Consider the following 13,543-nt stretch of genomic DNA (forward strand, 5'->3'; position numbering starts at 1 on the left):
ATTTATTCCAAACTTTAAGAATACACAAAGACTCTTTAATAACAGCACATTTAACAGTTATGATGTGTGCATTACAGGAAATTTTGGAAAACAAAAGTTCAAGAATCAAGGCTAAGATAGAACTTGGTGCCTACCGATTAACTTTGAAATTATGTATAATTAATTTTACGCTGTACTATTTTTTCAACATTAGTTGTAGGATTCCAACTAATACTTTTATAAAGAAGTGAATTTGGGAGCCATAAACAATGATTCTATGTAATTCATGCACATGACATAAATCACAAAATGAATTCCTAAATGAACAAATCATATACATCCGAAGAGAGCACAACACTTGCTCAATTTAATAGTAGCATAATAATAAATATTTTGAGTGGCACTACACTTAGTATTGGTTTACTGATGATTCTACAGTTGGTCATAAATGTTTAGTGCACCCACAGGTCAATGGTTTTATGAGCCAAGTTTTCTGATTTACAGCTACTTGGTCAAGCCGAGAAGTGACATGCTTTTTCACAGACATTAAAACGGTATTGATGCTTGAAACTACAAGTTCCATGGAGCGAGGCTAAAATAATTTATCGAGTTAGCTAGATATCCTTCTAAAAATGCCATGTCAGACTGAAAAAACAGTTGTTGATACTTGGGTTGTGAATCTGTGCTGACCAACGTGGCCTAAAGTAGGAGGGACAGCAGATGTTTCAATGCCTGCTCCTTGAAATTTAGCATACGGCTGAGCTTCGGAGCCTTCAAAGAATAACAAATCCGAAATAATTCATGGCAGTGGAATTACTGATATTTAAACAGATGTCACTTTTTTTTTTAGCAAATGGAAATTGAGGTACAGATGGTGAGGGCTGGTATGTTTTAAAGTAGCCATTACGGATTAAAACTCTACATTTGTTAAATTAAATATCACAAAATATACAATGATGTCCATATTTTTCCCTAACTGAAATGAAGAAATGCTTACTTCAGTGTCTTGTCTCCTCACTACCTAGAGAGATATAGAGTATTTCTCAGGTCACCTTGTTCCATTCCTTTTTAATGAAATATAGGAAGAATTCCCCTGCTTCTGGGTACAGAAAGTATTATTAATTATCATATTAATAAATATCAGTTGTAAAGAAAATAGTTAATACTTGTACCTCCATATCAAGAACCTTATGGAAAATAGCCTGGGCTAAGCACTCCCGGATATATTTTTGGTGATCCCTCTTCATGATATTTAGCTTGTATTCCTTTTCAGAAAGTATCCTCCCATTTCTTGTGATCTGTCATGAATAAATAAAACATATATAGAAATACAAAGCAGAAAATGTATTGTTAGTTCCCTAAGAGAGAGAGATGGACCATCAGTTGATCAGACAGAGAAGGAAGCAGTGTCTTTTAAGGCTAATGAGGTGTAGTGCTATGGCTGATAAATTTTCACTTTTAATGAATGTTTCATAAGGAAAAAAAAAGAGAAAGGCAGTCTCATATACCCATCATTATGAAAACACATACAGGTGGTGCACTTGAGGTTTAAAACAAGGTTTTCATTAGAGTAACAATTTTCCCTTAATGGAACCCAGGTGTTCTTTTCATTTCTTTTTTTGAACACGTTGGGGAAGAAGGCGTGGGGTGCTACCTTGAAATGGTGAATAGGAGCAGTGATCACAGGACTGATGATCTCACAGGAAATACTTTGAAGGGCAAAACATGCAAGCTACAGAGGATCTCATCAATTTGTTTTTAAAATAATTGGTTTCATTACTTTGTTTTCACACTGCTTTTCTTCTTTCATTCTCTAGCCCAGAATGTAATTTAATTTGCTGTGATTCAGATTATACAGTACTGCAGATACAAAGTATTTCAGATTGGTTTCAAGTGACATCACTGCAAGTCCCAGGAGTGATAGTTTCTGAATTTTATTTACTTGTTTTTCTTTTATTCCTTCCTATGGGCATATTTGTTCTATTTTTCTACATCTTCCCTAAACTGAGGATGTTATCCTTCCTGGAATGTTCATCTTCCTTTTCACTTATTTAAACCCTGCTCTTCTTTCCATACCTAATTCAAGTCCACATATTTCTTAATTTTGATAACTAGTATTTTAGTACTGTTGTTGCAACCTATTGGAGTATCGAGATCAGCTAGAGTTGTGCTACGAGTGATTGATTATTGATCATCTTTTTTATGAATGCATTTTCTAATGGAAGAAAGCAGTGTGGTTATAGAAAGTGTGCTTGGAATTACGAATAACTCAGTTAGTCTTTGAAGTGTGTTGTCCATGGGATATCATGTCATGACTATCCAACCAGGAAAAACTGTTAAGAACTTCCTGCACTGCCCCTCCCTTAGCAAGTAACTTGTCATTGATATTTCTCCTCTGGGAGTATCTAATCTCCCCAACTAGACTGGAAGCTCCTATAGGGCAGAAGTTCTTAAACTTGAGCCAGCATCTGAAGAATCACCTGGAAGACAAGTGGAAAAAGACTGATGGACCCCACCCCACAGTTTCTGACTCAACAGATCTGGGCTGGGGCTCTAGAATTTGCATGTTCTAACAAGTTCCCAGGCGATGCTGAACACTCCTGATTCAGAGACTGTATCTGAACTGCTCTAGAGAAAGGGCTGCGTCCTTCCTGTTTGAGTTGCCATGCACATAATCAGTGTTCAATAAGTATTTGTTAATGACGTTGATAAGTAAATACAAAGTCCTTCCCATTTATATATGAAGCTCACAGACTTTTATCTGAAGAAGTAGTGTTAATGCTACCCACAACAATTACAACAACAATTTATTACACATCTCTAATTGCTACAACAATCTTGAGAGTGGGGTATCATTATCTTTATTATCGTCCTTCAACTGAAGAAGTTGGAGCTGAGAAAGTTAAGTGTTTTCCTGAACATTCTGTCTTGTAAATGGCAGAGCCAGGTTTCAGCCAGGTGTGTCTGATAACAAAGCCCCAGGAGACAAAAAGCAGGCTCTCTGAGAACTACCCAGACAGAGTGCCAAGCACATAAACAACAATTAGAAATGCAATGCATATCCTTTCAACACCATGGCAACAATAGTTAAGGAAACCCACAGTGTTTCAAGAAAGTAAACAGCTAAAATTGTTAGTCACACTTTCTATAACCACACCCCTTACTTTGAATGGAAAACTACAGTGTTTTTTAAAGGTTTTACATTATAGACATTTAGAGAACTGGAAATTTTCTGGAAATGATAGTTTTGAAGCTAACAAAAGACACTAATGTATCAATAAACCATCACATGAAATGAAAGAGTTTTTAAAAATTTAAAGGAAAATTTTGAACTGTTCATGTCTTCCACACCATATCCTGTGATTATTAAAAACAATATTTTTTTCTGAAGACAGTAAAGTCTTTTCTATCCTTACTCGCTAACAGTTCCTGATTTATACAATATGTTCAATAAATATGGGTTGAATAAATGAGTGGTAAATAAACAAATGACATATGCTCTTGAAAACTCCTAGGGATTTTCCTCAATAATTTATAAGTTGCCTTAGCAGCCATCATGACCTCTCTTCCTATCTTTTTTTTTTTTTTTTTTTTTCGGTATGTGGGCCTTTCACTGTAGTGGCCTCTCCCGTGGTGGAGCACAGGCTCCGGACGCGCAGGCTCAATGGCCATGGCTCACGGGCCCAGCCACTCCGCGGCATGTGGGATCTTCCCGGACCGGGGCACGAACCCGTGTCCCCTGCATCGGCAGGCGGACTCTCAACCACTGCGCCACCAGGGAAGCCCTCTTCCTATCTTTTGAAACACAGCCTCAAATATATAAATCAGAGCTTTGGAAAGGAAGTAATTTTTCTAAAATGAGGGAAGGGAAAAGATGTCACCGATAAGCTCAAAGAGGAAACCAGAAAAGATAGGGAATTATTGGATTTAATGAAACAAGAGGGCAGGTAGAAATGAGACCAAATCTTACCAGCCCTGATCTCAAGAGATGCCGCCTTATCCTTGTATTGTTAAAATATCCAGCCAGGTGTTTATCCGTAAGACTATTATATGCTGCAAGTAATCTGGAACAGAAAAATGAAACCATTAAGGTTTTATGAAGTGTTGCTTGATAACCAAGGCAATTCTTGACTCTCATCCCCAAACTGTGCATAATCATTCATTCATCCAGCCAGCCAGTCATTTACGTATGTGTTTAAAAAACAAGTATTGAGCACCTACTGTTTTCTAGGTTTGATGATAAGGACTGAGAGACAGCCCTGATGCTGTTTTATCCCACAGACAAGTACGGAAATCAGACATGAACAATTAAGTTGGTTATGAAAAATCCAATAATAGAAACATGCAAAAAATCGTGGGGACACAGAGAAGGAGGCCACCAACTCCAGTTGTCAAGAAAGTCTTCGTGGAGGAAGCCTGATGGAAAAGTAGGGGCTTCCTCAGAGGACCCTTCAGCCTCTGGTTACACACCCTAAATTCTAGTCACTCAAACTTCCTTGCACTCCCTAAACATATTCTCTCCTGTCTTCAGGACACGATGTACAGTCCCACTACTGGGAAGTCCTTTCCCTCAGCAGATATTAGCTAATGGAGAACATCTGTGATGCACAAGCATCTCTTCTCCCAAGAAACATCCCCTGATACAAACTGGGTGTGCTGTGTTACCCTCCCCTCTGTTCCTCTAAGACCTTGAGTTCCATTACACATCCACGATATGTTACTGCTTATTTCTTAGTCTACTCCTGTTGGTTTGCAAACTGGCACACACACAGAGAGGGCAAGGGAAGAGTGGAAAAAAAAGGCAGCCACTCCAGATTGGTAAGTGGCAGGATTAATAAGCAAAGGAACTTCCTTAAGAGGCTTGTCTTGGGCAGCTGCAAGATGAGTTGCTCTCCGCACCTGCCCATCAGAATCTTAAAAGTTTATATAGAGGCCTTAACTGGGTTCAATCATGTACAAGGTCTCGATGACCTCCACAACATATTGCTCTCTTAAGTCTGCATCCTTGAAAATGGTCCCCACTGTGGGAATGGCGGGCAGAACGTATGCATTCCAAGGACAGGGGAGAGGGTAAGGAGCCTCTGATTGCCCAGGTCCGGCTTGAGGCGGTCACATCCTTTCAATGACCTCCTCCAATACCTCTGCTAGATTTGAAGGCCAGGATGGCGCATTATTCTCCACATCCTTATTTATTATGTACCTGAATAACGATGTGTTCAACACATGAAGATACAATTTTGTTTGGGACTCATTCTTACTGGTATAAATTTCAAACTAAGCTTCAGCTCAGCATTTAGAAGTGTTAACTTCCACATATATATACAGACAATTTCATTAATTCCACATCCAGAACCAAAAAAAAAAGTTCATAGATTACTGCTGATTTTTACGGTCTTTCATTTAAAAGAGGACAAATTGGTTCCTTGGTTACATGGTCAATATAAGTCTATAAAACAAAGTTTGAAACTACTTTTTCTAAGTTTTAACCTATCCCTCATTAATTATTATCTTACGAAAGCAGGCACACATATACATATACATGTATGTATACATGCATGCATGCATGTGCATCCATGTGTGTGTGTGTGTATATATAAATATATATATACACACACATACACATATAAATGTGAGTGTGTGTATATAGAGAGACACAAAGAGACAGAGGGACAGAAAGAAAACACGCAAGCCTAAACGTGGTCCTAACATAAAGTTGTCCTAAAACAAATGCACACCCTATTACCCGCCACAAAGATTTATAATCTATACATTTCATGAGCAGCTGATCCCTAACTTATTCTGAAACAAGAACAGGGACTCATAGAATCGAGTAAATATCATTAGCAACAATTTTATTTAGCTATTTGCACTGCCTTAATTACATGGAGATGGTATTGGTGGCCTTTTCCTGTCTCTTTTCTCCTTAATGCCCATCTCAGGAAAGTTCCATGCTGTCAAATGGCAAGGAAAGTTTAATTTTGTCCACAAAAGAGACTGAAAAGCAGTTACAAAGCCCAGAAGCCAAGGTGCCACATGAGAGTTGCAGACCCATGAACAGCTGCAGAAACCATTATTTCACTGGGTTTACGTAAAAAGACAACCTGAGAGCTTCAGTAATGCACATACAAAACCAGCCCCGGATAATGCTTTGAAACCATCTTTTAAATGAATCGTCTTGGTGTCCTATAGTTCATCAAAGGTTTCCTGTCTCCAAAAGGTCAACGTTGTATCCCTTACCCTTTCTGAATCTCAGAATACCTTTTCAGCAACTCATTTCAGAAGGTGAGCAGGTGTCTCTCAGTCCTAACAATCATGATTCCACAGTTCACAGATTCTTAAGATAAATCATTAGACTGATATCATATATAGTCTTTTGTCTGTTTTTCAGGCTCACATTTTAAAAAATCAATAGTTTTGGAATAGCTATGAGTGCTAAAACCCTGATTAAATGTAGTAGGGTCAAAATGTTAAGATAACGTGGACCTCCACTTCCCTGTTGACTGTAAAATATCCCATTCTTTTAATTCAGACTTTGAAACACTTCTAATATTTAGGTCTTAATAACAAAGCTTAGCCAGCTTTGGCACTACCTCATTCTAATTCTGCTCTCTCAGGCTCCTATTGAATGAGTCTGTGTGTGTGATGCCCCTCCAGTCTTACTGACAAGTGGAATAGGTCCAGGCGAGTTGAAATCTTTGCACACAATGATTTTCTCACCTCTTCCTGTTTAGGAAAGAATGAAGGTCCCTGGTTGGGACGCCATTTTTAAAGCATCTTTTTCCATGACTATGAATAATAACCAGCTGTGTCTCCCCAGGCTCAGCCATTTCTTTTTCAGACAATGCCTTAATTTTTTTAACTGAAACTTTAGATAAATGAATTGTTTGCTAACAAGAAACTATACTAAATTATATACAGGTTTAGTAAAATGGTTATTATGGACTGAATATATGTTTCCCTCCAAAATTCATAGGTTGAAACCCTATCCCCCCATGTGATGGTATTAGGAGATGGGGCTTTCAGGAGGTGACTAGGTCATGAGGCTAGAGCCCTCATGAATGGGATCAGCACCCTATAAAAGAGACTCCAGAAAGCTCCCTTGTCCCTTCCACCATGTGAGGACACAGGAAGAAAATGGCCATCTGTGAATCAGGAAGCGAGTTCTCACCAGACACTGAATCTGCTGGTGCCTTGATCTTGAACTTACCAGACTCCAGACCTGTACGAAATAAATTTCTGTGGTTTAAGCCACCCAGTTTATGGCATTCTGTATAGCATCCTGAACAAACTGAGACAGCAGCTAATGCAAACGTTTCCACAGTCTACATATAAATGTCAACCTCATTCTGACCAACAAGCTTCCTTCACAGGGAGAGAGTAATAATCCTGTGGCTCGGTCACAACCATGATCTGTTACAGCCTTCCCACTCTGCTCCTCTTCAAGGGTGCTTGGTATGGGTTTGCAGCCTCCCTTTGCACGTACTCAATTACAAGAGCTTTACTGACCCAGCCACACTTTGATTTAGTAGAGCTCTTCTCATCTTTCTGCCTTTCCTCTCCACTCACTGCTACTGTTTCTCCTCACCACGCACATTTCTTCCTTGCACTCAGCACAACCCTGGGCCAGATGAGGTCACCTCACCTGGGCTTTGGGTTGTGTTGCACTTTGAGTATTCTACTCCCCTTGTAAGTTACTGCCTGCATCTGTTGCCAAAGCTGGACTTCGTGGTCATGCTGCCTCAGTTCTGTGATCCTCTCCTGTTCCAATCCACAATATCAACAACCACATTGGTCACAGCGACCACCCAGCCACTGTGACCACATCACTCAAAAGCCATGCTGTTCACACAAAGGCCCATAACTAACTGGCCAGACCAGCCCGACTCGCTGGCTTCTTTATATGATGGACAAGACTATTTACCAACCCCTGTTCACTGGGTAGAGAAAGACCTCCTTTCCAGTTCAATGCACTGGAAAACACTGTCCCCCAGGAAACAAAGCAACCCTATCTCTATGATGGTTACCATTTCCCCCACTTCAATCCACACCTCCCTGTCCCTGCAGTGCCTGAGTATTAAGGAGCAGCTGCTGAATCACTGGGAGAGCCGCCTTCCCAGCTATAGCCTTTCAACGCTTGACCCCTGAACCCCTGCCGCCCACAATGTAGATGACGTAATTGGAGCTCTGAACTAATAAGGTCAATTCCTATCAAGCCCTCCATTTGCCCCCAAAGAGAGAAAGAGTATTCCATAGAAACCCAGACTAACAGGAAAGGCACTATCATATTAATCAGAAAACCTTTATTGTATACTATTCTCAAGGCATTCTGTACAGCACCAGGGATCCAGAGATGGCACAGACACTACATTGATAGTGCTCCCAATTCAGTGGGGAGGTATGCATGCACATACAGTGTGTGTGTGTGTGTGTGTGTGTGTGTGTGTGTGTGTGTGTGTACTTGATTTCTTCCTGTGTCATAGGTTAATTCTTTCACAAATAGTTACTGAGTGTCCCCATGTCAGACACCGCGCCTTCAGCTGGGGAAGGAGTATAGTATCTCTATCCCATTCTGCAGGTTACAAAGCTCTTCCACATACGTAGTCTCATTCGTTTGCTTTCAGGCCTCTGGAATGTGAGTAATATCTAACTGTCACAGCTCTTCCATCTTCCTAAGATGGAAAAGCTCCAAAACAACATTATTGCTCAACATGAGTGAGTCCAAGGAAAACATGCTGAAGGTAAGGTTTCCTGGACCATACTGATAGAAGAATCTCTTGAACTCCAACCTCCTCTCCCAGCATGCTGGGCCCCACACTGTCTACTTCTGTGGAGGGAGAGGGATGTAGTGGTCAAGACTCCAGCTCCAGTCCAATCCTGGCTCCACCATTACTGGCTCCATAACCGGGAGCACGTGACTTAACTTCCCTGTCTATGCCTCGATTGTTCTGCCTTCCACAAGACACTTGAACACTCACACAATTCAGCCAAGTTATTTGCCACTTTATAGCAAGGATCACCTTTCCTCCAGTTTCCAATAACATATTCCTCATTTCTGTCTGAGACTCCATCAGAATGGCCTTTACCACCCATATTTCTACCAATGTTCTGTACATGATGTGCTGTGTAAGAAGATGGATGCTTCCTCTCCAGCTCCCTTTTCAGAATCACCTTAAAAGTTCCTTCAGGAGAAAATATTTTCAAACCATATATCTGATAAGTGGTTAATATCCAAAATATATAAAGAATTCATACAACTCAATAGCAAAAACAAAAACCTAAATAATCAGATTAGAAAATGGGTAGAAAATCTGAATAGATATTTTTCCAAAGAAGGCATACAAATGGTCAACAGTGCATGAAAATGTGTTCAGCATCATTAGCCATCAGGAAGATGTAAATCAAAACCACAATGAAATATTACCTCACACCTGTTAGGATAATTATTATCAAAAAGACAAGAGATAACATGTTTTGCCAAGGATGTGGAGCGAAGGAAATCCTTATGCACCATTGGTGGGAATTTAAATTGGTGTAGCCACTATGGAAAACAGTATGGAGGTTTCTCAAAAAATTAAAAATGGAACTCCCATATGATCCACTTCTGGGTACATATATATAGGAAATAAAATTACTATCTCAGAAAGGTATCTGCACCCCCATGTTCATTGCAGCATTATTCACAATCAAGACATGGAAACAACATAAGTATCCATCAACAGATAAATGGATAAAGAAAGTGTGATACACACACATACACACACACACACACACACACACACACACACATACACTTGAATATTATTCAGCCATAAAAAATAAGGAAATCCTGCCATTTGTGACATGAACAGAACTTGAAGGCATTCTGCTAAGTAAAATAAGTCAGATTGTGAAAGACAAACACTGTATGATCTCACTTATATGTGGAACCTAAAAAATCCAAACATATAAACACAATAGATTGGTGGCTGCCAGGGGCTCAAGGGTGGGAGAAATAGGGAGATGTTGATCAAAGAGTACAAACTTCTGATTATAAGATGAATAAGTTCTGGGAATCTAATGTACAGCATGGTGACTTCAGTTAACAACACTGTACTGCACACTTGAATGCTGCTAAGAACATAGATCTTAAATGACCTCACCACAAAAAAATTGGTAATTATTTGAGGCTGTGGTATCATTAACTAAACTTACTGCGGAAATCATTTTGCAATATATATGTGTATCAAATCATTACATTGTACACCTTAAACTTACACAATGTTATATGTCAATTATATCTCTATAAAGCTGGAGAAAAAAGGTTTTGCATCTCACAACTTTTCCAGCCTCTACCTATTACCAGTTCCAAAGCTGCTTCTATATTTCTAGGTATTTGTTATGGCAGCACCCCACTTCTTGGTACCAATTTCTATCTTAGTCTATTCAGGCTTTGTAACAGAAATAGACTGGGTGGCTTAAACAACAGACGTTCATTTCTCACAGTCCTGGAACCTGGAAGTCCGAGATCAGGGGGACAGCATGGTCAGATTCTTGTTGAAGGCCCTCTTCCTAGTGTATAGATGGCCACATCTTCTCATTTGTTCACATGGCAGAGAGAAAGAGAGAAGCAAGCTCCCTGATGTCTCTTCTTATAAGGGCACTAATCCCATCACAAGGGCTCCATCCTCATGACCTATTTCCCCAAAGCCCCATTTCCAAATAGCATCATATTGGGGATTGTGAATTCAACATATGAATTTGAGGAGTATACAAACATGAGACCATAACAGAAGGCAAAACTGTCTCCATTTTGTAGATGAGGAAAACAAGACTTAGGTTAAGTCACTTGCCAAAGATTATGTAACCTAAATCTTGTTCCTGATAACATACACCAAATCATAGTGAAACACACTTATAAGGGCTTGCTAAGGTGGGGACCAGGATGCTAAGTATAATAATGGAAAATTGTGAATCATTAAATATTCACAGAGATATAATTCCGTCAGTTTCTAGTACAGAGATAAGAAAACTTTAAATAAAAATTCTTCAGATGAAAATTAGCAAATACATACCTGTCATTTATAATTAGCCATATCATTAGCATAAAAACAATGTACTGAAATCTTTAAATCATCTTACTCTCTTAAATATATATATTTCTGCAATCTACTTTATACTACAAATTACCTGGTACACTTGTTCAGAGAGAACATAAAGAATGTTTTTAACACAACCAGTTTTATTTAGCTCAAATTCTTGTGACTTAGCCCATCTGAATTAATGAAACTTGTATTCGTTTATTATTGCTCTGTACAAAACTACCACATGCTAGTAGCTTGGAAACAACACAAATTTATTATAGTTCTGGATGTCAGAAGTCTCATACAGGTCTCACTAGGTTAAAATTAAGGTGTCGGCAAGGCTGCATTCCTTCTGGAGGCTCTGAGAGAGGATTCTTTTTCTTTCCTTTTCCACATTCTAGAGGCTGCCCACATTCTCTGCCTACATTCCTTGGCTCCTGGCCCACTTCCATTGCCAAAGCCAGTCAAGAATTTCTCATGATGCCATCTCTCTGATTCTGGTTCCTCTACCTCCCTCTTTCCCATTTAGGGACATTTGTGCTTACATGGGGTCCACCCAGATTAATCCAGAATAATCTTCTTATTTTAAGATCAGCTGCTAAGCAATCTTAATTCCATCTGCAACCTTAATCCCTCCCTTGCCATGTAAAGCAACATATTCACATGTCCTGAGGATTAAGACATGGACATCATTTAGAGGCCATTATCCTGCCTACCACAAGGTCTTTCTGTATCCAAATGCCAGGAAGCAGAAACACTGGACACTGAATGTGATGGCGTTTGGGCTATGATGTATATTGTCCAGTGATTTATCATGCCAACGATCCCCACTTTCAAAAAGTACACTTCCCAGGTAGAAGAAGGCAGTTCTTGGAGCCACACCAGGATGTACAAAACGAGTTGGGACCTACTTTGCTGATCTAATTTTGATATGCCACATGTAAGCACTAAGACAAAAGGACAAGAAGTACACCAAGGAACATCTCAAACAATTTACATTTTTTTCTCATAAGGATAATCATAGAGAAGTAACTTGCTTTAGGTGAATCTAATTTGTGAAAAGACAGATTATCCCATAGGACATAATTATATTCATGTCAAACACCATCTATTCAGCACTTAACACATTTCATTAAATTCAAATAATTATTATATAGAACACTAAGAAAGAAGAAAGTTTTACCAATTATACTATGACATACCATTGACTGTAACCTGCAAATGATTTTAGTAATGTGAAACGTGAAAAAAAATCATTTAGTATTAATGAAATAGATTTCCACGCTTGTTTACTACTACACATATTTAGACACACCTGGGAAAGAGAAAAAAGAAGGGATATAGAAGAATATGGAAGGGTCCCCGCCATTAAAAGCCTCAAAATGAGGTTAGAGAAAAGGATTTTATGCATAAAACAATTAGAAAGCATACAAAAGTATACTTAAAAAGCACTCACAGTGGTGTTTTGGAGCTTGCCTATACTGGCTCTCATAAGACAATTGTTAAAATGTTCAGGAATTTTGCAAGCCATTGTCAGCTTGAAATTGGCCAGCTTGGGAGTATTTACACCACAGAAATTGGAAAACACTACAAATCAGGGCTCTTTTTTCTTTCTGAAAAGCCAGTTCACCAGCACACCAATGACTAAATTTAAAAATAAGTGGCAAGATATATCACATGGGATAAATCAAATGATTCATTATATGAGCCACATGTATGCTTTACATCCTTTTAATCCAGAAATTCATCTTTTGTATGTAGTATTTGACCAAAGGGGCTCATATTCTTATTCAACTGTTTCCTATCCCTAATAAAAAAAAAAACATAAGGACTCCCACAAATACACTGACATTTTTCAGCAGCATTTTAAGAAATGTTATGCAAGATATCTCTTTACATTGCCACAAATGGAAAGGTTCAACTCACCTACCAATCTGGAAAAACTGATTACACTATTTTATGCTTAACAGAATCAAGTGAGACTTAGGTGAATGAGCACAGTTTTATTACTAAGGATGAGAAGCCGAGTGCAGAGGTGCTTTGCATTTCAGAGGTTACGAAATCTGCAATTTGTAGAGTTTGATAGTGTCCAAGGAGGGTCTATATCAAATTTCCACTGCTAAGGCAGGCTTCCAGGCAGATAAAATGTTTCTGCAACTCACATATTAAGTGCTTGTACTGGGAAAGCAAGTTAAACAAATCACAGGATACTGTGGCTTGATTGCTTTCATGCTACAGTTCATGAGGAATAGAGCTCCATCCACCAACCCAGACACCTCTCTTACTGTCCATCAGAAAATATTTGCAAGAAACCACCGAATTCCCGCTCTACGAAGAAACTCAAGCCACCCAAATTGAAGATTTTGAATCTCAGTAAGAGTCTTAGCAAAGAAGTTAATAAAATCTAAATTGAAACAACTTCCTCAAATAAAATATCTGAAAGCAACACTAATAACCAGAAAAAGCTTTTTATCATTAAAAACTGCATGTCTGATATTTAAGAG

General features: G+C 38.9%; 1 protein-coding gene across 1 annotated transcript in view; it reads right to left on the reverse strand.

Moving 5' to 3' along the window:
- The window catches only part of ERICH3 (glutamate rich 3), a 113,952-nt gene that overhangs the window by 75,663 nt on the left and 24,746 nt on the right, over positions 1-13,543 (reverse strand). Inside the window, exons 2-3 of the mRNA XM_027114089.1 lie at positions 3,950-4,043; positions 1,152-1,277 (exon numbers count right to left, since the gene is read on the reverse strand). Coding sequence (XP_026969890.1) covers positions 1,152-1,277; positions 3,950-4,043 — 220 coding nt within the window. The remainder of the gene's footprint in view (positions 1-1,151; positions 1,278-3,949; positions 4,044-13,543) is intronic.

Source organism: Aethalodelphis obliquidens, unplaced genomic scaffold (assembly GCF_003676395.1).
Source record: "Aethalodelphis obliquidens isolate GAN/ISIS:26980383/991018 unplaced genomic scaffold, ASM367639v1 scaffold13, whole genome shotgun sequence".
Lineage (NCBI taxonomy): Eukaryota > Metazoa > Chordata > Mammalia > Artiodactyla > Delphinidae > Aethalodelphis > Aethalodelphis obliquidens.